This window comes from Juglans regia, chromosome 8, assembly GCF_001411555.2.
Source record: "Juglans regia cultivar Chandler chromosome 8, Walnut 2.0, whole genome shotgun sequence".
In the NCBI taxonomy this organism is placed as follows: Eukaryota; Viridiplantae; Streptophyta; class Magnoliopsida; order Fagales; family Juglandaceae; genus Juglans; species Juglans regia.
Window position 1 is genome coordinate 30,157,745 of NC_049908.1, and position 25,075 is coordinate 30,182,819.

General features: G+C 36.3%; 3 protein-coding genes across 5 annotated transcripts in view; 1 reads left to right on the top strand and 2 right to left on the bottom strand.

Moving 5' to 3' along the window:
* Positions 1-25,075, bottom strand: part of LOC109004516 (probable disease resistance protein At4g27220) — a 963,953-nt gene that overhangs the window by 715,151 nt on the left and 223,727 nt on the right. The gene's annotated exons all lie outside the window — the stretch shown is intronic.
* LOC109001906 (RING-H2 finger protein ATL8-like) lies at positions 8,711-9,636 on the top strand. The gene has a single exon (XM_018979412.2). The coding sequence runs from the start codon at positions 8,857-8,859 to the stop codon at positions 9,442-9,444; it is 588 nt and encodes a 195-aa protein (XP_018834957.1). The 5' UTR covers positions 8,711-8,856; the 3' UTR covers positions 9,445-9,636.
* On the bottom strand, positions 15,249-18,325 carry LOC109001917 (plant intracellular Ras-group-related LRR protein 4-like). 2 transcript variants are annotated; one of them, XR_001997940.2, is made up of 5 exons: positions 18,141-18,325; positions 17,227-17,881; positions 16,083-16,996; positions 15,785-15,990; positions 15,249-15,558 (listed from the first exon to the last, which is right to left on the bottom strand). XR_001997940.2 is itself a non-coding variant. In XM_018979423.2 (4 exons), the coding sequence occupies exons 2-4, from the start codon at positions 17,798-17,800 to the stop codon at positions 15,835-15,837; spliced, it is 1,644 nt and encodes a 547-aa protein (XP_018834968.2). In that variant the 5' UTR covers positions 17,801-17,881; positions 18,141-18,325; the 3' UTR covers positions 15,249-15,834. The 2 variants fall into 2 exon arrangements, 1 of the variants encoding a protein (XP_018834968.2); XM_018979423.2 differs by having other exon boundaries at positions 15,249-15,990.

Consider the following 25,075-nt stretch of genomic DNA (forward strand, 5'->3'; position numbering starts at 1 on the left):
TTTTATCATTATTTTTTTTACTACTATTTAATATTTTATCATTACTTTTAATTATTATTCATAGATCATTTGAGATCACCTTAGTACACAAACGTATTATTTAAGCAATGTGAGATTCTTGTATTGCCTTGACAGGCTACATTGTAACTTTCACAAAATATTAAGTAAAAACTATATTTAATACATTTTTTTTATATTTAATACATATTACTATATTTATATATTGGAAAACTAATAACAAATATTTATAAATATATGTACAAATATATGTATATATATATATATATATATATATATATATAAGAAGTAGGGTGGGGGGTGGGGTTGGGGCTGGAACCTAGGCCAGCCCTCCCAGTCCCAGCCCCACCCCCAGCCCCACCCCCACCCCCCTCCCTCCCCTCTCATGGTCTGGTGAGGTTGCCCATCCCACTATGTGTGGGCAGGGTGGATAGGAGAGGAGTGTGGCACCCCGCTGCTCACCCTTAATTCGAAGTAGTCTATAATATACATATTAGACATTACTCATTCGGGCCTAATTCTTCATTTCAAGTTTGTACCATTTTGCTTCCATCACATTGCCATTTAATTTGAGGGAGATTTGGATAGTGAGTTGAGATAAAAGTTAAAAATTGAATAAAAATATTGTTAGAATATTATTTTTTAATATTATTATTATTTGAAATTTTAAAATTTTGAATTATTTATTATATTTTGTGTAAGAATTTAAAAAATTATAATGATTAGATGATATAAAATGAAATGAAATAAAATATTTTTTCTTCAAAAAATAGTGTATAGGCCGCGTGTTAAATAAGAGTGGGGTCTTACCGCTGGGCGTACCGCCCAATATTTTTTTTTCTTCACATTTTTTAATACATTTAAATATTTTTAAAAAATAAAAAAAATACACCAATACATTTAAAATCACTTCCTTAATCACTAAGTAAAAAAAATTTTTTTTGACCAGCGGTCAAATAGAGTGGGCAAAGTTGAGAGGCAAAGTAGACTTTTTCGTTAAGCAATTGTGGAGCCCCCGCCAGCCATCTCGCATCCATTTTGGAATCAATGGCTACTGTGTAACGGACCACTCTAACATCTAGTACTTCCATTTCATAATTATTTTATAAAATACTTAGAGTAAAATATACTTACAATTTATTTACAATTATTTTATAATTTATGTTGAATCAACCAATACAACCATACCATTCCATTAAAAATAAATGTTAATATTATAAAAGTATCCTTCATTTTATGTATAGTGGCAAAATAGTTGCAGCAAGCAAGTACTATATCATTATCCAAATATTTTAAACCTATATCACACGTCTTCACTTAATCAATATGTGATTTATTAATTTTAACATTTTATTTTATTAAATATATACGTTTTTAAATAGAATAATAGAAATAAAAATCACATATTTATTAGATGTAGTCATGTGGTGGACGGTTTCTTTGTAGTATCTCTCTTATTTCATTTTGTCTTTTACCTCAAAATACATAAGATTGACAAATAATATAGAATTAGTAATGTATAGATATAATTAGAGCATTGGCAATGGCCTAGCCAAATGCCAATGCAAGTCCATAATTTGACTATATATAAAAAAAAAACATCTACATTGGATTAGCTAAAAGTCTAAAGTTTAAGACTTCAGCTACAGTAAATTAATCAGACTCCTCTATAAACATAACGAGTTACTGTTCATCATTGAAACCAATATTTTATTATTTCATCTACTTTCCCTCCTTCATTTCTCTTTCTTCATCCAATTTCCTTCATTTTTCCTTTCTTCATCCCCAAACGTGCAAACACCCGTCTTGAGTCCTTCGTCTTCTTCAACTGCAAGCACCCACTGTTCTTGTGTCTTCTTCAACCGCAAGACGCCTTCTCTCCGTCATGAGTCCACGTAGCTGTCATCTTCCAGCCCAAAAGGTAATTTCTCTTCCTCGCTTCTCTCTCCATCTTCTCTGCTTAGATTTCCTCTCCTTCTTCTCTTTCTATTTTCTCTCATTTCATTAAGTGATTTTTTTTGTGTTAGGGTTTACAATGACCATTTTGTCACAAGGTTGCCTTGCCAGTGAATCGTCTTCCAAAAGGTTGCACATTTCCTCCACAAACTGAACTTGAAAATCGTGATTTGGGTATTTCCGTGAACTGATTTGTGATTTCGGTATTTTTGTTTGTGAAAATCGTAACTTGGAACTCTATTGGAACTCTGTTTTTTGCTATGCATTTGTTTCTTGATTTGTGATTATCCCCATACTATGCATTTGGTTCATTGTAAGGAATTACAATGGCATTTTGCTAAACTAGGCACAATTATTTGTTCTTTATATGCAAGGTTTAGAAAATTAGGCAAGTGGTCGACATTGGTGTTGACATTGGTTTTCAAAACTAAACTTAGTAAGCATTGTAAAATCTCATTGAAGTTTTTTCAAGAATACTGGTATGTATGATATAGATTATAGACCTATTTAGTACACATCTGGTTCATTTACGTGCTATAATTCAGATTGTATCTCATCATTGTGTTAAAAATGTTTACTTGAAATATTAGAATTGTGGTAATTATTATCTTCACACTATATTTGGGACAGTTTTGGATGATACTTCATTGACAGAGAGAGGCAGACAATGACCAAATCTATAACTTTGTAAAATCTTGCATGCTAACATATTGTCATGTTTCCATCCCCATACTATGCAATGGCATTGTATTTGGTTCATAAGTTTCTCTCACTATGATGTGCATTTGCTATGGATATGTAAAGAAATTCAGGAAAAATGTACCTTCCAAATGCCATTTTACTCCCTAAGTTTCAATTCCTCTTCTAATTCTTGAAATCTATCAACCTCCTGAATTTATGTTGGACTTATAGAACAAATAGTAAGAGAACAAATTATTTGTTGGCTTACAAATTGCAGGACCTTAAACTTCTAATATTGTAAGAGAACAAATAGTTTCAGGACCACAAGCAGTGTCATGCAAACTATTTGTTGGCTTACAAATTGTAGAGGCACAAACTCGGAGCAGAACCCACATTAAAGATGCATTTAGGAAAGTCCCCCACTGTAACTCTAGGTGGGAGCCCTACCTTATCAATGGTGCGCGCCTCTGGACAATCATTGCATCGCTTCAAAACGACTGGTCACTCAACCCGCTCATTTATGTACGAGGACCATGAGAGCTCTGATTTTGAAACTGATCCTTTGTCTCCCACCTCATCCACTACCAACTTGATTATAGGAGTAGATCCTGATGAGCTACAATCTGAACTAGATGAACCCCACCATGGAGAGGAAACCAAAAACGAAGATGACTTCTCATTTGTCAAACCTGAGCCACAAAAGGAACCTTGATGTTGGCATTGGTGGGGTTATCAACAAGAATTGTATCAATTTTTTAACATGTATTGTGAGAGAACATTGTAGTTATTGGGATGCAGGCCGCAAATAGGGAAGCATTTTTGTATAATTTACAAAGGCTTGTTCATAAAGTTACTGTCCGTCAAAAATCAAAACATAATTTCAAAATTTTATTTTTTCCAGCCTAACTTTATGTTTGTAGACTAGTAGTTCAATTCATGAATTCGATAGATTCCAATCCTTCCCCTTCCTCATGTTAAATCTTGCTTACATAGTGATAGTATGACATGTTTGGTCATTTGTGCGTAGTCAGTGTTGGCATTTAACTTGTGGAGTTGGTATTGGACATGCTGCTCCTTGATATCGGAACATGTAGCTTAGATACATGCTGTCATGCACCTCTTTACACTAAATGGATACTATCCATTTCAAGTCTTGAAATGGAGATGGAGGATGTTATTCCCTTCAGGATTAGCTACTCAGAGTACATAACATGAGAAGGATCGACATTCTTTGATGGTAACTAATGGAAGAATTGAATAGAATAGCTAGTCCAGGTGTTGTGTTAAAGGTTTTAGCCAATAAACAGGTGTTAAATTGTTACAGTACTGGCATTCAACCCACCGATGCAAAGAGTAATTAATATCAGGAGTGGGATGGGATCATAAATCGCTGCCCAAAAAGAGTAAAGGCCCTGCTGAATTTCAGGCTCACTTCTACCGTCCCATCCAGATTGTCAACATGTAAAAGCATGCTACAACATTTTAGACACCCAAAATCATTTCCTTTATGGTTTGTGTTTACGGTGTGTTTCGCAGCCTGGACAACTCTACGTTGACAGTGCTACGATGGGTGTTATTTGGAGCTTCCGGCAGTGTTCCGGTGACGTTTTATACGTCCATGGTGATGAATGAAAAATAAGTGTAGGGAAAGTAAAGAGAGAATTACACCAAGATTTATGTGGTTTAGCAACAGGCCTACGTCTATGAGGGTTTAGAAAGGGGAGTCTCCACTATAATATATCTGTTTACAGTCACTCATGGTTCCTCATATCTCATTGTATGAAGAAGGTTTGAGCTCTTCCTGTTGGAGACGATGTCTTCCTCGAGAAGCTGCTGAAGAAGAAGATGATCTGATTGAGGGAGCATTGAGTCGGTGTGAGAAGTAGCAGTCGTCCTCGGCCTACTTTTTATCTGGCATACTTTGAAGCTTCCTGCCATAATATGACTTGTCCCTTGGCGTGTCTGACTTGCTCTCCTTGGTTTGACACTTGCATAATATTGATGTCTCTTTATTGTCTCTTCTTTATTTTTTATGGTGGTCTGGTGGGCTGGGCCCAATTTATGGACTGTGTATTTTATCCCTCCACATTTTGTTAGGCAAGTAAACACAGATTATAATGCAAGTGGTGCTTTGGACCGAATAGTGAAAATATTTCATCTTATCTCATCATTATAATTTTTTTAAAATTTCTACATAAAATATAATAAACAATTCAATTTTTTTAAATTTCAAAATAATAATAATATTCTAATAATATTTTATTGAAATGTCAACTTTCATCTCATTATCATCTCATTATCTAAACCAAACCTTAATTTAATAGCGGAAGAGGCTCCGGTGGACAAACGAGACAGAACACGATTCTCAGGTGGCTTCTTCAAGCCTAAACAATAAGCATCATTAATGGTTGTTGTATGTTTAGCTAACTAGGTACTGGCTACCACTTGCTTATTTTTCTCTTTCTAGATGATGACATACATACATATATGTTCCTCATACGTGTCCAAATTTCATCAGCAAGCTACTCTCCATCTCTTTCCAAACTTCAAATAATTAAAACTAATACCAAATATCGGAATCAAAACAAATTTTATTGTTAGAATGTTCCTAACTATGGTATAATATTTCCTTCACAACTTATCTTCGTAATTTCTTCTCTTAGTTTTTTAATTGTATTAATGAATCATATGAGCAGATAAAGATAGAAAAATAATTACTGTATTCAGAATCTAAAGACAAAATCCTCTTCATTTCTTTTAAAGTCTTTAGACCGTGCAAGCCCGAGGAGGATTAAACAAATATTTTGTGTATCCATATAAATAAAGTTATTATTGAGTAAAAGAACAAAATAAGATAGAAAAATTATATTTTTATTACTATCTTGTATCATAATAAATGAATAATAATAATAAATAAATAAATAATAATTTTGCAATGATTTTGTTGATGTTGTGTTTTGCAGCTCGAACAATTCCACAATTCCTTTTTGTTCAGAGCCTGCAAGAACACAAGATGTGAGGGCTCGGGGTGGTAAGAAACACTTCTAATACCTAAGCTAGTACTTGTTTGTTGGGAATATATACCTGGTGATCAACATGATGGTGGTCTCCTATAGGGGTGTCAAATCATATTAACGGGTCGTATTCGTGTCGTGTCAAGGTATGTACATTACACTTAATGGGTCAACATGAACACGACCCGTTAAGGATTTCGTATCAAAATTTCAAACCCGATCATGACACGGTAAGATAACGGGTTGACACGACATGACCCGTTAATGAATAAGAAATAAATTGACACGACGCGATACGACACAACTCGTTCCGTTTCAACCTGTTTACATTAATGGGTTGAACAGACATGATACGACATGACACGACCCGTTTGACTTAATTAATTTTATATAAATATTTAAATATAAATAATATTTATAAAAAATAAAAAACTAACTACAAGTCTAAAATTACAATCCAAACAAATATGATCCACACAATTTGTAATAATATTCATTATTAAAATTATGTCCCAAATATAATAAACAAAACATACAATGTAAATATATTAATGCTACAATCCAAAATATAATAAAAAATTAAAAACACAGATTTAAACAAATTTAGAACTTGAAGAAGGAAGTAGAGCGTCCTTGCCCTTTAGGTCTAAGGGTATAAAGGTAAATTTAATTTTCTTAACGGGTCATAATGGGTTGACCCATTAGTGACCCGAACCCATTAAGGCTAAACCCTAACCCGCTTTTATCGTGTCATGTTCGTATTGAGTTAATGGGTCGTGTCACATATTGCCACCCCTAGTCTCCTGCAAAGTTGATCATGACTCTGCCACACTGTACCCAGGTCGTGTCGTCTACTGGCTTCCTGCCACATGATTGGCCTGCCATGCCTGATCATGGCCACTTCGGCGGACTTGTCCCCAGGTCGTGGCGTGTTCACCCCGTCCATTAAATGCGACGTGATCTTGATCTGGTGCGCCCACTCCCCATGCTTGCCCAGCCGTTAGTAACTTAGGGCAGTGGCCATTCCTGTCCCTACAACCAGTAGAGATGTCAGGCTTTATGACTGAATGATTCACTTTTTGTGCGTGATACATCACCTCTCCTTTCTGGGCCGATCTCGCCCTTCGGGCCCAACCCGACCATCCTTTCCTATAGATCTCCTACTGGCAAGCTATCTTGAAACTCATCGGAGCCTCGTGGGCTGGGCCTATTTGGTTTGGCCCGACACAAGAACGACCTCCCTCACAGATTTAATGACATATAGAAGAAAGTAAGGAAAAATCAGGTGCCTAATTGGTTATGAGAAATGATTTGTATAAGTTTTAAATAGACAAACTTCATACAAGCTTCTGTAAAAAAGTGAATCTCATTTAAAAAAAAAATTATTTTTTATCAGTGAAATCCACTTTTTACAAAAAATTTGTATGAGATTTGTATTTGTATCTAGCATTAATCATTGGTTATATGGCGGTTATCATTCAGTTCTCGGTTCGTTATTGTTATCTAAATAAACAACGCTTAGAGCATTGGCAAGTCCAAATTTTGGGTAGAAATTTAAGTTTTGGTTATAGCATTAATATTTGGCTAGGTGAATCCAAATTGGACTAGTAATTTTAAAGTTAAAATAATAATATAATATTATATATTTTAATAATATTTTACAAATTTTTGTTTAATATTTTGCAAATACAATTTAAAATATTGCAAATACAATATTTTACAATCCGTATGATGTGTGGAACAATATCGTCGAAGTAGTGAGTACTGCCAGAGATGTCTCTTGCGTATAATTTACATGGATCCGCCTTCATTCTCTATTTAACATACATTGTGCAGTCTCCAACTGGCAGAAAATCAGAGTTTTGCCTGATCTTGAAGTTGGTCCTGTCCAAAAGTTATGAATACAAATAGGAATCACCGGAATAACAAGAGTGCAAGCAAAATATGTTAAAAATCAAGAACTATCTGAGATGTATGTAACAACTAACAAGCCCAGCCCCAAGTGCCTAGTAACTTCAAAATATCTACTTCCAATTAATTGGACGATGGAGCCTTTTACTTTGAGGAAGAACATCCTCACCCTTATCAAACTTTGTCAGACCCTATTAACAAATAAAACTCTTAAAATTCAAAGCTAAAACTACACAAGTAAAATTACACGTGGATTTTTTTTTTCTTTCATTTATATGATTCTCATTAAAATATTAGGAGTTCAAGTCGAAAGATATAGAGAGCTTATCACCACGGATCCCAATTGAAAAAGAAAAGATAATGAAAACACTGAAAATCGATATTTGAAAGAAAGAATAACATTAAATTTATCCTTATGAAGCATAATAGTCGTCGAGGGAAGATATAATATAATGTTGATCTCGGCAGTCTAGGGCAAAAATCATGTCTATAAAGAAGTTGATGTTCTTCTGTGTTGCCGATACCTTTGATGGATTCTCTACAAATGGAAAGAAAATAAAAAATGTGGGTCTTCATGAGCAAATGAAGTTGAGGATTTGAAGTAAAAAGAGGTAAAAAAAAGAAATGAGAGGATTCGGCAAGGGTGCAAAGGGAAAAGAAAATAGGAGGAAGAGGGTGTGATTCGGCGTGAAAGAAAATGAAAAGAAAAAGAAAGAAAGAGAAATTGGGAAGCTGAAAAATGAGAGAAGTAAGAGACGTTTGAGCTAAATTTAGTCTAATAAATTAATGTTTGAAAGAGTAACAGTATCTAACTAAATTTAAAAAATAGATAAAAATATTGTAGCTCAAAACTCAAGTCATTGAACTTTGGCTAGTCCATTATAGACTAATTTTAATATAATTAGTTATAATTTGATGAGCGGCCAATACCAACGCTCTTTGAGAGGCCATCTCTCACTCTATGATAATCTTATCCTTTGTCCCAACATTTGTAGGTTTGACTTTTGAGTCCTCTTTCTTCTACGTGACATGACTCGAAGTTGTTTGCCTTGGATATTTTTCTCTCGATGAAAATTGAAACCACTCAACTCTTTTAAAGCTCAAAAGACCCACCCACACACACCCACCCACCCCCCTTATAATTGTGCATATCAATCTCATATTTATATTAATATGATATGCTTTCTTCCCTTTTACGACTGTACCAGACCTCAAACATCCCACAGGACCCCCACCCCCAACCAATCATCTCTTCCTCTCTTCTCTCACACCCACCATGATTCGCTCTCTAACAACTCTGGCACCCGCGAACTCATCAACGACGGCGGCGGCTGCTCCTCCTCCTGAGGCCCTCACCGTGGAGTCGGACTTCGTGGTCATACTGGCTGCCCTTCTCTGCGCACTCATATGCGTGGTGGGGCTCATCGCGGTGGCCCGGTGCGCTTGGCTCCGTCGCAGCTCTACCCACACTCGGTCTCCGGCTGGGGCTCAGGCTCTAGCAAACAAGGGCCTAAAAAAGAAGGTACTTCAGTCTCTCCCCAAATTCACGTACGACTCCGACGGCGCCAAGAACCCAAAGCTATCGGTGGCGGATTGCGCCATATGCTTGGGTGAGTTCATGGACGGGAACGAGCTGAGGGTTTTGCCACAGTGCGGTCATGCCTTCCACGTTTCATGCATCGACACATGGCTTGTGTCCCACTCATCGTGCCCATCTTGTCGGCAGATCCTGGTGGTAGAGAGGTGCCACAAGTGCGGTCATTTCCCGGCTCCTCAAATTGATCAGGCTGGCCTGGATTTCAATGCCATTACTACCAACACTAGCATTAATTACAATACTCTTACTCCTACTTTCTTGCCTTAAACTTTAAACAAACAAACAAAGGCCCGCCCTTTATTTTCTCATTGCCGTCTTGTAAATTCAAGGTAATATTCTAACACTACGTATCAGCATATATGTTTAGGAATAGGGTCTCTTTTGGTGTATTTCTTTTTCTTCTTTTGATCCCTGAGGTCAATTGCTCTGAATATGAGATTGACAGTTGCGCTGTATGTTCTATTTTTCGGTTTCCCGATCTGTGTGCGCTCATTTTTCTTTTTCAGTTTCTTTTTGAGCAATTGGGTATCTAGCTAATTCATATGCTGTGGAGTGTGGAGCATGTCAGTCCAATTTCAACCCAGGATCAGATCATGTAACATGCTTTCCTCCTCCTCTTGTTTTGTTGGGGTTTTCTCTATTTCTTTAGACGTAGTTTTTGTGTTTATCCTCAATTTTGGGTTAAAAAATAACTTTCGTCAGAAAAAAGTAATAGTGATAAAGACAATTAAAGGAAAGAAGATGGTGAAAAGATTCCTTACTAAATAGTAAATTAAAGTAAAAGAAGATGGTGAAAAGATTACTTACTAATTAATTGTAAGGAAGAGATGCGTTAGACTTTATGGATCCCTTCCACATCTATCCCAAATGATGAACTCAAGAGACCTGTCGGCGCACTTTATCTTACAGAAAGCACATCATCTTCTACTTTTTGGTTGTTCAAATGAGGTGAGGGTCCACCCACCATTTATTCCGAGGTTATCTATTCAGGGGAGGGAGAGAGAGAGAGATGAAGCGTTCTTTCTGGTAGGCATACCCAATGCGGCGCCAAAGATTACACATCCAAACTCCAAAATTCTCTCTCTGTCACTTTCTCCAAGCACCTCAACAGGCCCTCACTCACTCAACTCCTGATTTTCGTGCTATTTTGCCTATTCCCACCCCCCTCCATTTCCCAAGTGCCCCGATTTAATCAATAAATTGACATCTTCTTTGGCAGGCTACATACGACCTTTCCACTTGATGCCACATAGAAAAAGTGGCACTCAACTCTTATCTTTTGAGATATCTACAAGCAACAACCCTACTTGTATCTCGAGTAAAGCGATTACGAGCAATAGGATCGCACCAACTTTCTGCTTGATTTGTCTGCTTGATTATATCAGCTTTTCTTATTATATCACCACCTTTTCACTCTGCTGCCATTTTCCTCTGATAATTAGGCATGAATCTTAATTTGTCACGCATAATGTTCCTAATAATCTCAGACATCAATTGTTCCAAACCCTCAAAAGTCAAAATGCGTACCCTCACCCCTGTGGTTTGGTTTTCTCAAATGCATCAACTATCACATGTCCTTGAACATCCTCATCCAGAAATGGAGCCATCGATGTTGAAGACCACATCTTGTCTTCATCAGATCGGGTTCCATTCTCACAAACTTACTTCATGACAGAGCTATTTTGAGGAGCAAACCTGGACACACACACACACACACACATATATATATATATATATATTTATATATGCGCATGGCGTAATTCCATTTGTAGAAGCCCGTCCTTTGTCCATGGTAATACCATTTGCAGAAATGCAGCCTTTATCCTCTACATCCCACATTTCAACTGAACCCGTAGACTTGAATATTTCATATTCAAATTCCTAATTAGATTCTCCTGACTAGGGGTGATAAACGTCCGGTCGGACCGAATAAAAAATATATATATTATATTTTTTTTTATATAATAATTATACAATTAATAATATAAAATTTTAAATATATTATTAATACTTGTTAATATTCCATAAATTAACAATATTTTATATATTTTTTCATCTAACCTATCACTATTAACAATATAAAATTTTAAATATGTTATTAACACACTTGTTAATATTCTATGAATTAACTAATATATAATATCAATTAGTTAACTATATAGTAAATATATAAAATAATAATATAATTTTCATCTAATTTATTATCATTGACCATAAAAAATATTTTTTTTATTGAGTTTGTTACATAATTCACATTAATAAGTCACTTAATTTAATTTAGTATTTTAAATAAATTTTTTTATTAATTATTTAAAAAAATTAAAAAAATAAAAATAAAAAAATAGGCCGGACTGAATGGACCGATTGAACCGGACCGGACCGATAGCTGGACCCCTACTCCTGACTTCAACTCTGAGCAGAGAGGACGGAAATATTTGGTCATGAAACTAGAAAGTAAAAACTCAAAATGAATGGAAGAATTCTATTATTATTTAGAAAATAGAAAACCTTGTTTTCAAGAAATGATGGATCAGTTATCTGATTGCCAGATTTCATGGTCATTCTAGGCCACATATAAGCAGAATAAGCACCATAGAGACGATCAATTCCTAGTGAATTACCATCAACTGACAAACTTGTCAAGAATGGCTTATTTATCTCAGTGAATTTACGATTATATAAGAAAATATATACAAATGCATACAGACATACATATCAGGGCAAAAATCTAATGCACAAATCTAGAGAGTATTGGAGTCTCAACCTCCGCAAACCCTTGTATGTCCTCTAGACATTTTCGACTAGGTTTAACCACCTTATGTCGCAGCATTATGTTGAAATTCATTTGCTGCCGCCAAAGATCAAGACATTGATATCTTCATACGATCTTCTCCTTGACAAAATTTTTTGCATCCTCCGTCGTAGAAACTGAGAATGTAAACTTCAACTTTACAACATTTATTACTTGAAGCACTTTGCTATAACCTCTATTGAGCCTGATTTCATCTTCTTGTTGAACGACTCCCTTGGCCTTGGCTGAGATTGAACCATGCCTTCCACGGTAATCATAGACTCAAGCCTCGTTTGGTAGAGAATGGTCATCATGGAACTCGTTTGGTAGAGTCGCAACGTGAATGACATCTGCATGGCCTCTAAGCTTGAGAAAGGTGAGACCACCATGGATCCTATGGAGCACAAACTAGCTGTAGAGTTGAATGCGTTGATCCAAGTCAGCCACAGCTAATTGTTGTAGAACGCAATCCAACTGACCCATTCGACTCTATTTATGGGAAGTGTTTTGGAGATGGGTTCGTGATACCAACATAACACCAAACACCCAAACATATACTCATTAGGCACACTACCATACTCATCCAACACATTGATTGTTTTCTTAACCATCATGGCCTCGAAAGATTTCAAAACAATGGTGAAAGCATCCATTGGCAAACGCCGTGAGCCAACCATCCGAGACGCCCAGAAAGTCCTTCCCGAGATCCCAATGAACTTGAATGCCAAGGTTGGAAAGCCTTTCTAAATCTGACTTTTGCATCAAGAGATTCATGTACTAGTCGGGATCGAAGAAGGAAGAATTTATTTCTTCCAAGTTGGGTCGTTTTGATGAAAGATGATGTTGCAGCAAAGAAAAAGCTCGAGAGCAGATCTCTCAATCTGCTTGGCATTGTCATCCAGAAGGTCATCATTAACCCCATTTTCGCTTTCAATTTTCGGTAGCTTAGAGTTGGTTCGTCATCAACCCCTCTTGAATGTTTGGTTTGGAGGGACTGGGAATGATGTCGTTTGCCTACTAATTGGTTTGGTTTGGATATCAAATGAGGCATATGGTGGTGATGAAAGATTCTAGGGTTAGGAAACGGAGGGTTGGCATGGAGAGGGAAGACATTGCTAATAGAAGAATCATCACTAACTAGGCTCTAAGAGAGGCAACTTTTGGTCGAAGATGAAATCAAACAAGGAATCCGATGTTGCTCGTTCTTCGTCTTCCTGCTTCGCACAAACATGCTCCAGAATGCTTAAATTTTCATAGAAGTTGTTCCGATAATCCTTTAATTTTTGCAAGATAACTTGATAGCGTTGCTGATGTTGTTCCACCATTTCCTTGGTTTTGAGTAATGATGCAAGCATTTCTTCCATAGATTTTGATAGCATAGAGACTGTTGTTTCTCTAATACTAATTTGTAACACACTAGAAAATACTTGATAAAAATACACAGAAAATGGCTCACTTTGGTGGGAGCACCTCTAGAGAATAGAGAACAGTGGAATAAAAAAATGATATAAAAGAAAATAAAGAATTTGATTTAAGTTTTTGGCTAAACCTTCTTAGAGCCCCTTGGCTCCTTATATAGTGGAGTAAAGCTACACAACCTCCTATTGTTCACTCAACCTCCACACACCAGCCTACATAACATTTTATTTTAAGCCTCCACCCCCCAGGGTTTTCCATATTCTCTTTATTTTCTCTTCTCCTTTTCCTCCCTTTTTCTTTGATTTCATGTTTCTGCAAAATTTTGCAGATGAACTAATTCTACAGCTGGAATTATGCAGAATTATAGCATTGTGGGAAATAGAACTGGAATTATACAGATGGCTGACATAAATTTGGTTCTAAACATACTAACAATTCCCTACTCTTCCACTCATTGTGTGAAACAAAACTGGCATATTACTTGTTAACCTTTGGAGCCAATGGCATGTACTTTACTTTTGCCAACACCCTAGCAACGAGTGAGTTCTTTTGGCATCAATGGCAAGGGCAAATCTCCATAGCTATACTTCACAATGAATATGGAACGTGGGGGAGAACACGCGCAGGAGGAGATAAAGGGGGGATGTTTAAAAAAAAATCCGCGTAGGCTGGTGTGTGGAGGTTGAGTGAACAGTAGGAGGTTGTGTAGTTTTTTTTTTTATATATAGTGTGAAGACTGGAGTGGTTTGGATTCAGAGATGATTTGAGATGATTTGTGAATAGTAAAATAAAAGTTGAATTGTTTATTATATTTTGTGTAAAAATTTGATAAAGTTGTTTTAAGATTTAAAAAAGTTGAATTATTTATTATATTTTGTGTGAAAATTTAAAAAAAATTGTAATAATGAGATGAAATGAATTGAGATGAGTTGAAGTGAGTTTTGAATTCAAACGAAACAAAGTTGTCCCACATATGGGCCTAAACTAAAAGCACAATGAAACAAAAACTGAAATGAGAACTACTCTAAAGGGCCCAAACCTATTAGGTTCACTACCACTAAAATCCAAATAAAACAAGAAGAGCCCAACAAGTAATAAAAACAACTAACTAAACATAAGATGGCCCAATGGTTGGAATCAATTTCCCTCGGTCTAGAGACTTTAGGTTTAAGGGTAGGGTGAGACACAAAATTTTTATCTATCTTATTATTATATCTTTTTTAAATCTCTATACAAAATATAATAAATAATTCAACTTTTTCAAATCTCAATTTAACTTTTTTGAATCCCAAAACAATAATAATATTAAAACATAATATTTTAAACTTTCAAACAAAATATAAAATTATCATCTGATCCTCCAGCATTCCCTCCACAAGCACGAACTGTGACATGCAGCCATCCCGCGCTGGATGGCTAGATCCACCCCACCCATCCAGGTGGTGGCTGATTTATCGATTATTATTTTAAATTCTCAAATACTTTACAGAAAGAGCCACGATTATCTCAATCTTTAGAAAACCATAAGATACTGATGAGTCAACCATTCATTGGAGCTTATACCACATCTTCGAATACCGTTGGGAAGAGATAATACCACACGGGAGAGAGAGAGAGACGTCGCATTCGACCAGGGTTTTCACGAGAACCGGGGTCGTTCTTACTGGTGAGGCATAATAGCTGATTTCACATGCAAACACGGACACCTTCCTTCAACTCAAGGAAAGACCAAGGCCCTTGACCGAGGTCGCAGTGATATACAACTAAATTTTTTATTGCAATAACATCAATGAAATGGACACCCAAAAAAAAAAAAGAAAAAGAAAAAGATTTTATGTTCTATATAAATCGAGGCGGACTCTGTTGAAGTGGTAGAAATGTTACTCATGAACAATAGGAGAGAAATGAACAGTACAACATTATTATGCCCCCGCTCCCCCCCAAAAAAAGAAAATCTCTTCTTGCCGTTTAAATTTTACATGCTCATGGGTAACAGTAATAGAAGAGAACGAATTAGAAAAATACAATGGCAAAAAAGGGCAGGAGAATGAAAGAAATCTACAACTTGAGACATAAAACTCAAAGACATTTTGAAAACCCCACCCATACCAGATGCAGAGTCATTGCAGTGAGATTTCTGCTTTCATCGACCACGCTATTCGTTGATATCCCTGTAATTTGGACGACCGTGTAAGCATTCAGGAAGAAGGTCCACCGGATATTTATGACATCATCCTCATTAGTTACCATCTACATTGATTATTTATGCTACTTTTAAGCTGGCAGTGGCACAATCAAGGGCCAGAGGATGCATTTGGTAAGACTTAGTACTATAAATATATCAAAATCTGTCTATATGGTCTTACAAGTAGTTCAGGAAGCGATGCGACCACTTACTAACAGAAAGATCACGTCGCATTTCTAGTCAGTAATGTTGCTGTAATCAATCAGGCTTTCACATAATCTGCACTATTTCGCTTCCTTTTGTTAGACCTCGAAAAGAAGCATATCTGAGCCCAACCCTTTTTCTGCTTAACAGATTGGGATTTAACATCCCCTTTTTCCCCTTTGTCAAAGAGGTCGGCCATGAATCGAACAACAGCCTAGGATGCAGCAAGAAACCGTAATGAGCGTTGGAATAGAAGAAAGAGGTACTCTTTTAATGATGTGATAACGTCAACAAAAGAGAACTTACCTGTGCACCCGTTTCAGCTATATTTCTCGGTGGAACTTCCAGAGGATTTTCTTCCACACGTAGTATACGTAGTCTTGTGAGCATTCTAAACGAGTCTGGAAGCACCCGTATCTGGTTATTACTAATATCCAATTCTTCAAGCATCTCAAGGTTTCCAATAGACCTTGGTAGAGATCTCATGTCTGCAAAATTGTTTCCGACGTTCATCTTGACAAGTTTAGTAGCAAAACATAGGCTCTCAGGCACTGACTCGAGCTCATTGAAACTGACATCAAGCTCCCTCAGGTTTGATAGAGATGACATTGTTGTAGGCAATTGTTTGATATTGTTGTAACGGACTGACAAAACCTCCAGGGTCTCAATCTTCCCAACAGCTTCTGGAAGAGCTTTAAGTCGGTTATAATCTGCACAAAGCTCCCTAAGCGAAGTACACCGACCAATGCTATGTGGGATTTCTTCAATATCATTTGTCTCTACATTCAATTTCTTGAGGCTGACGAGTGATCCTATCGATTCGTGAAGCAACGAGAGCCTATTTGAGCTCAAATCGAGCTCCTGAAGACGTACCAATCTGCCAAAGGTCGCAGGTAGAGATGACAACTGGTTACCACTTAGGTCTAGATAGATTAGGCTAAGGAGATCTCCAATAGAATCTGGGAGTTCAGAGACCCTATTTGAATGCAAATCCAATTTTGTCAAGGATGTAAGGCCTCCAACGGAGGCTGGTAGGGCCACAATCCGGTTGTCAGATAAATCTAGGGAGATCAGACCGGACAACTTTCCTATTGAATCGGGCAGCCATTCGATTTGATCCATCAACTTATTCTGAAGATTAAGATCTCGAGTGCCTTTTTTCGACCACACTTCAATTAAACTAGCCAGCTTTATCAAACTCAGTTTTTCTCCATCTTGACCTGCAAAAACAAACTTAAATCTGGTAAAAGTTTATCTATGAAAATTCTTCCTACAATCTTAGTAATCGGAAACACTCCTAAAATAAAATAACATAAATCTCAACCGATATTCTTTTCAGAATCCCACTGCCATCCAACCCCAAGTGGACAAAAGAGTACCAAACAGGAGTAAACCAAACCCCAATAAGGGAAACGAAGAGGAACAAGAACAAAATGTAGAAAAGACTCACCTGAAGAAGTGGTAGGAGGTTTTAAAGAAGGCTCCAATATCTGGGCATTGGACGAGACACTGGGTCCAATCCCAATGCCGTCCACGAAGAATGTCGACCTGGCTTTGTTCACAAAGTTGTCATCTTTGGTGAACAATTCAGAAGTCCTTACGTTGGAGTAATACAAGCTCGACGACGAATTAGAAGTAGCCGCAGATGAATTGGGTTTATAAGAGAAACTTCCGCCTCCGCCAGAAATCGTCGAAGGCACACAATTGGAAGCTCTCTGAATGAATTCGTCGAACAGAGAGTGGAGGTTTTCGAGATCGAGCAGTCTCAAAGCTTCCCTCTTTTGATCTTTACCGTAGAAAAAGGCCAAGCTCTTTTGCATCTCTTGCAACACAACGAAGAGCTCCTCCGGTACATCGGGGCTCTTGATTTGTCTTGCAATGGCATCGAGTCTCACTTGGTCTTCTTTGTCCACATTTCTGATCAGGGCTTTGGCGGCCTCCACCTCGTCGATAGCCGGTCTGCTCGGTAAAGATCTGTGAATTCGCATAATATCTTCCACCACTTCATCCATGGAAGATGCCATTTCGCCTTCTCATCCAAATCCCGGAATCTTTTTTTTTTTTTTCTCCTTCTTATTTTCCCGAGATTCCAAGAATTCTTTATCCTAGACCAGAAAAACAAAGAAACCAAAATCCAATAATTATTTGGAAAATAAGGGGGAGAGAGAGAGAGAGGGGGAGGGAGAAGCAACCACCGAAGTAGGCGCAAAAGTAGTCAGCCTAATGAAAGAAACAATCATTCTGATATCTTGATAGATGTTAAAAGAAGTAATAGGAGCAACCTGATTTATCGCTCTCATTCGAATTAAGCAAGAAACAGTACAATATAGAAGTTAGGAAACAGCAACGGAGCCACAGCCATACCTCCGTATCGAATGACGGACTATGAGAGAGTGGGACGACTATGTGATTCGGAGAACAAAGAGAGGGCAAACGGTTGGGGCTTCCAGGCGTCGTCTGAGAAATCCAGCTATTTTTCCATGACCGACTCTCTCGTTCTCAACATCTCAGTAAACTTCCCCACCCTCTTTTGGCGGATTTTATGTTGTTTTTTTTTCAGTTGTAATACGTATATAATATATTATATATATATATATATATATATATATGCATACTAGCAGTGGTAAACATGCCTAATTGAAAAAAAAAATAAAGTGTGATTTTAGATATTAAAATAGTCTAATGCATAAGAATAAAATTATTATTTATTTATGTTCATCATTTATTATAGAATTTAAATTATATTAAAAATTCAAATTAATTAGATAATTTTATTCTCTTAAAAATGTTTAGTAAAACTTCATTATTTATTTAATGATGAAAATTTTGTATTTTATAAATTAAAATTGATTTTAAGTGTATGATATAATATTTATATTTTAATTATCTATTTTATGTTAGTTTAAATCAATATTTAAACTTCTACCGTTAGATTAAATCTGAAGATTCAAGATGAAAGGTTAGGATTTAAAATCTCAAACCCAACATTTTCCTCCACTTTTCCTTTCTCCCTCTCTCTCTCCTTCCCCACGCACTTCTTCCCTCTCTCTCACCCAATCTCTTCCCTCAAGCAACCCAACGTCGTCGTATGCCACCCTACGGTGTAACGGACCATCTCAACAGCTTCCCCTCACGCCGGCTAGCAAATCCCACCGTCGAAGCCCCTTGACAAATCGTCTCTCAGCCGCACATGAGCAACCCGAAATGGGTCTCGACGCACGGGTTCTCCACCCTTGTAACACCGCGGCTCAGCCCCAGCTCCACCAAGCACCACCATTGAGTTCCTCTCACGCCGTGGAACACTTTTATGGAACCCACCACTTGTAGCTCCTTCCTAGACCCACGCACGCAACCCCTCTACACGCACAGGTTTCTCCCCGTAGCGCCGCCATTAGCCACCCCTATGGCACCGCACCACCAACAGCAGCCTCATCCTTCGCGGACGACCCCTCCACTTCCTCCTTTCTTCCTGCCGACGACTTCTGATTTGCGATTTGTGTGGTGATTTTGTGATTTGTGAGGTGATTTTGTAGTGATTTTACTGTGATTTTGTGGTGATTTTACTGTGAGTTAGTGGTATTTTGCTGTGATTTTGTTGTAAGGATGTAGAGAGGGACGCAGATGTAGATATGGACGTAAGGGAAGAAGAAAAGCGTAGTGTAAAAAAAATATTATTCATTATTGTTCATGTTACTTTTCATTTGAGGATAGACACTTTTAAAATATAGGAGATATATAGGATGAAATTCATTTATTTAGGGATATTTTTTCTATATAATAATAACGATAATAATGTTATATTCGGGGTATCAGTTGGTGCAGCAGAAGCAAATACCGTGAAATAGATAATGACCGATCCGTTATCAGCAAGGTCTAATTAATATACTTCTCCCCCTGCTATGGAAAGCCACATCAAATGGTGAGTTTTCTGTGAGAAGTGCATACCACCTATATAAGTAGCAACAACAAAATCAAAGAGGAGAATCTTCTACAAAAGGGGATCAAATGGAGTTATGGAAACAAATATGGAAGTTGCAAACAAAGAGTTCAATAAAAACATTCATTTGGCATGCCATTACTGATGCTTTACCTACAGAACAGAATTTGCACAAAATAAAGATTACAGCTGACCCATTATACCCTATCTGTCAGAATACAATTGAAACACCTGTTCATATTCTTTGGCCATGCCCATCTGCACAAGATGTTTGGGGGGTTAGAAAGCAGGAAAGTTCAAAAAGCTGCTTTTATTGATGTAAACTTTGGTTCCATTTTTCTTAACTTGCTTCAGTGAACAGACTAAGAGGAGATAAATTTATTTGCATAAACAACAAGGAAAATATGGCAAAGGATAAACAAATTGATTTTTGAAGGCAATTTCCTATCTCCAGAAGCAATTACCAACAGATCTAAGCAAGCACAACAGGATTTCAAACAGATAGAAACATAGCAAGAAGGTATGCATAGGAGGATACAACACCAAGCTAGCAGACAATGGATTGTACCACCATATACCTGACTCAAACTTAATTGGGATGTTGCTATCAAAAAGGAAGATTACAAAATTGGAATTGGAGTGGTTATTCGAGACAGTGAAGCAGAAATTTTAGCCACCTTAATGCAACCAATTCATTTATGTTCACAACCAGATATTGTAGAAGCTAGGAGTTACTCATAGCTACAAAATTGTGTAGGAAACTGAATTTGGAAGAAGTTATTTTTGAAGGGGATTCAACTCAGGTTGTCAAAGCTATGAGACAAAGCGCATCACAAAATGGAATACTAAGTTGTTTGGTAGAGGACACTAAGACCACATTGCTAGATACAAATTAGACAATACAACATGTGAGAATGGATGCTAACAAGGTGACACATCAACTTACTAAAAAGGTTGTTTCATTAGCTCAAGAAACTTTTGATTTAAATTATGTAGATACTAGTATCTTGCCTTTTGTAATGGCCGAAAGCCGTAACACTGATCGAAGTGATGAAGTTGTGTTCTTTTTTTTTAAAAAAAAAAAAGACATATATATGTATATACTTCTCCCTCGTTCTTTGTTCTGTACCCGTTTTCTTTATTTATTTATTATTTTTTTTTACAGAATATTTACCCCTACCCTGCTCCTAAAATAAAAGCCTGTATCCTTCCCTCTCAAAGTACATCTGTCTATATATATTTTTTAATAAATCCACGAATACTTTTAAATAAGAAATTACTTTTTATCAATAAATATTTTAAAAAATAAATTTGTTTCTTAACTAAAAAATTATATAGTTTTCACTTCTCTAGTTTTTTCAGATTTTTTCGATTTTTTTTAATATCTAATTTTTTATTTATTAAGATTTCAAATTTCTACAGAGAGGTACATTGAATTTCTGAGTAGTTTGGATGCGTGGTCGTGCCGAGTAGCTTTATCCTTTTACCGAGCCGGGGACTCCGATCCGTGCACTTGTGGCTCAACTGTCAGAAAAATAAAATTAAAAGAAAATTAAGAACAGGGAGGGAATTTTGGATTGGAGGAGTAAATGCAGGAGCCAGGTGTCCACGTTCTGATGGGGTACACGTGTTTGTTCACGTCCAATGTCCGGCCAACCGTTTCCAGCTGGCTTTGTTCCTCACGCTATAACCGTTTCTCTCTCGTGTGCGCCCTACACCATTATTCCATTCATGTGTCTGTGTATGAGACATGAAGAAGCCCTCACGTGCTGTGTCATCTCTCTCACACACACACCCACCTGTTTTTCTGATGGCTGATGGCAATGGCAATGGCAATGGCAATGGCGATGGGCGATGGAGACTGCTGCACTCTCCCATGCTAACCCCGTCCGTGTCTTCCCTTTTCTTTTTCTTCTGGTTTCCTTTTGACCCAACGTTCATCTAGAATCATCAGTCTATTTCCTTGGATTTTTCGAGTTGAGTCTCATTGTTTATTTAATCCACCAGATCAAAGTCAAATTAAACTGTCTCATTGTATAATATTTGTGAAATGTTATTCTCAATCTTAAATTTTGCCATTTTAATCATATTTATTGGTGTGCTACAATTTTCTTTCAGGAAAATTCAATAAAAACAGAGCAAATACAGAATCATCAGAGTCATAATTACACACAAAACATGATTAAACCCAAGAGCTCCTTATAGCATCTACAACCACCCTACTTAAAAACAAAAGTAGCAAATTGTTGCCATCACTGTACAGTGTCTTCCACAACTCTAGCATAATGTGATTTTTTATTTTTATTCTTCTATTTAAATACACGTATTTTCACATCTCAAAGAAAACCCTTATTTTATTTCAATCAATTTCAGATCACTCTTCCGATCTTTGTCATTTTCCTATAGTTGTACTTGGGTTGGGTTGGGTTGAGTGTGACACTTTTTAGGGATCGACAAATGAAAATAAGCATGGAGAAGAAATGTAGAAGACGATTGTGACATTGATTTATTTATAGGAGTAGTAGCTTACATTGAATCTTTCAAGTCAGCCACTGATGTCCTTTCCCTTAGTTATATAGCAGTTTGAATATCTAATATCGAGCAAATTACTTGCCTCGAGCTTCCAAACCATTTTGTCTCTGTCCAAGACTTCAAATCAGGTTACTCTCTACATTGGCAACAAAAACAGCTCCATGCACCTCTACTCTAAACAGACCTAAATTATCATATTTTCCCAAATTTTTCTAAAATTTTTCTAAATTTTACTCATATTTCTAAAATCTCATATATCTCACTCCCTATTCTTTCTATATTATTTTTTCTACTAATTTATTTATATATTTTTAACTATTTTTTTCTTTTTGGAAAAGAGTGGAAGAAAAGTTTTTAACTTATTTTTTCACATTTTTGTAATGATTTAATTATTTTTTGTATCCATATTTTCAATATTTTATCTCTAACGAATCTTTTAAAACTACTTATCTCTCTAAACGATAATATTTTTAAAAATTAGTACTTTTGTAACAATAATATTTTAGAAAAATCATATTTTCACAAATGGTCAAAATTGGATCATCTCGATGGTGACATTTTTTTCAAATTTTAACTATAATAAATATGAGCATGAGAAAAATTGTAGATGATTGGAAGACGAATTTGTTTTATGAGTTAGAATAAAATATTTGTAAAAAAGAATTTAGAGATAAATAGTAACTCTCTATATTTAGCCAGCCATTATTCAAATCCTAAACCTTCCCCTAAAATAGGTTATTGGATGGAGATAGATTTTTGTCAAAAAGTTAAATGCTTTTACTAAACTTTAGGGAATTTGATGGTGTATGTATTCAGATGCGGATGCTCTAATGGTCAGCTATTTTCAAATCGATACATCTTATTGTGCTGGATCTTTTATCAACTAATAAAGCCATAAGAACTCCAACTTCGTGAGGTGTATACAAGGTTGCAATTAATTTCTATGTTATTCTAATTGGCTATCTATGGTAGAAATTATTCTTATATGCCAAGTGTTGATCTAGTATTTGTGATGATGCGACGAACCATTGTAACTAGGGCTGTACAAGAAACTGGCAAATCGATCGAGACTGACTCAGGCTGGCTGCAGGAGCTCAGAAACCAGCTGAAACCTTTAGGGAACCGGTCGGTCAGCGGTGGAAATTTTACAAAATCGGCATTGGCCAGTTCGGTCTCGGTTTGAACCAGGAAAAAATCACTGAATTGGCCAACGTCAGCTACTTTTTTTTTCTATATATATATATATATATATACCATTCTAAAAAGATGTTGTTTCACTTAAATAAGGAAAACGTCTTCGTTTTGCTTCTATAGTTTAAAAAAAAAAAAACATATCGTTTCTATCTAGGGTTTAAACAACCCAAGAGGGCTCTCTAGCCTCTTCTTCTCATTCTAATTTCGACCCTCACTTTCTGCCCTCCACTCCAATCTCTACTTTCCAGCAGCAGCGTCAACGGCATCGGCAGGCTACAGCGGCAACGGCCCAGCCTCCACTGCTCCATGTCCATTCGGCAAATGGCTCATCCCATGCCCAGCCTAGTCCACGGTGTTTTTTTTAGGTATGATTTTCAAGAGTCTGATCTTTTGTTTCAATTTTAGTGATGAGAATTTTATAGCTCCGAATTTCATCAATATATAACTTACAACACGTCACTGTCAACAAGTTTATAACTTTATATATAGCTCCAAATGTAATCAATTATTCAATATATAATCTTAGAATTGGAAATATATAGCTTCGTAGTCCGTACTTCACAAGTTTTATTTAAAATAAAACCAGAGTGATTTTTTCAGAATTTTGATAAATTTGGATAATTAGGTTTTTAATTTATAAGACTCAACAAAGGGGATAAAAATCAAATTAATAGAAATTTCAAATTATTAACTTGTGTGGCATTTGCTGATTTAATATTGTGTTGACAGTTTTGTTATAATATTATTTTGATTCTTAAAATAATTTGTGAGGTTGATGAGCGATCTAAAATATAGATTATAATCTTATATTTGTGATGTTTGCCACAACGTTGCAAACTAGCTACTGTGTAATTGACAATTGTGTTGATTTTTTTGTTCTTTGTTTGTTTTATATGTTAGATGGATTCTTTGTTACGTCCACTTGATCTTGATTCAAACTCTCAAACAATTAATTTGGGAGAGATCCAAACACCAAAACCCCCAGCCCCAAGTGCCCCTAATAGTAGTAATTGTCCACTTCCTATGAAACGGAAGGGGAATGATCCGTCAATTGTTTGTGACCATTTTACAAAAGTTGAGGGTTGTTTCATAGATGATCCTAAGTCCAAGTGTAATTATTATGGCAAAATATACGCTTGCTACTTAAAGAGAAACGAAACTTCAACCATGCAAAACCATCTACCTTCATGTTCCAAAAATCTTCATAAATGTAGGTCTTTAGATAAATACCAAACAATATTGGTAGGTGAGGCATCCTCGGAGGGGTTTGGAGAGAGTGATAGTTTGTTAAGGAATCTTATAACCCATAAATATAGTGAATAGGCTGTGAGGTTAGCGCTTGCGAAGATGATAATTGTCGATGAATTACCATTTAGAATTGTTGAAAGGCAAGGATTTAAGAAAATAGTTTGGTTGTTTGAACCTAGATTTAAAGTGTCATGTCGAGTGACGGTTGCAAGAGATTGTATGAAACTATTTGCATCTGAAAATGTCAAGCTTAAAAAGTTGTTTAAATATGAGGGAATGATGATTTCATTAACTACTGATACGTGAACATCGGTACAAAATCTTAATTATATGTACCTAATTGCACATTTCATTGATAGTGATTGAAAATTGTCAAAGAAAATCATTA

Bases quoted from the DNA above. Each gene is read 5' to 3' on its own strand.
- LOC109001906 (XM_018979412.2), top strand. From the start codon at position 8,857: ATGATTCGCTCTCTAACAACTCTGGCACCCGCGAACTCATCAACGACG.
- LOC109001917 (XM_018979423.2), bottom strand. From the start codon at position 17,800: ATGGCATCTTCCATGGATGAAGTGGTGGAAGATATTATGCGAATTCAC. The intron at 16,997-17,226 runs GTGAGTCTTTTC...TTGTTTTTGCAG, and splicing joins ACCTCCTACCACTTCTTCAG to GTCAAGATGGAGAAAAACTG. The intron at 15,991-16,082 runs GTAAGTTCTCTT...GCTGCATCCTAG, and splicing joins TAGCTGAAACGGGTGCACAG to GCTGTTGTTCGATTCATGGC.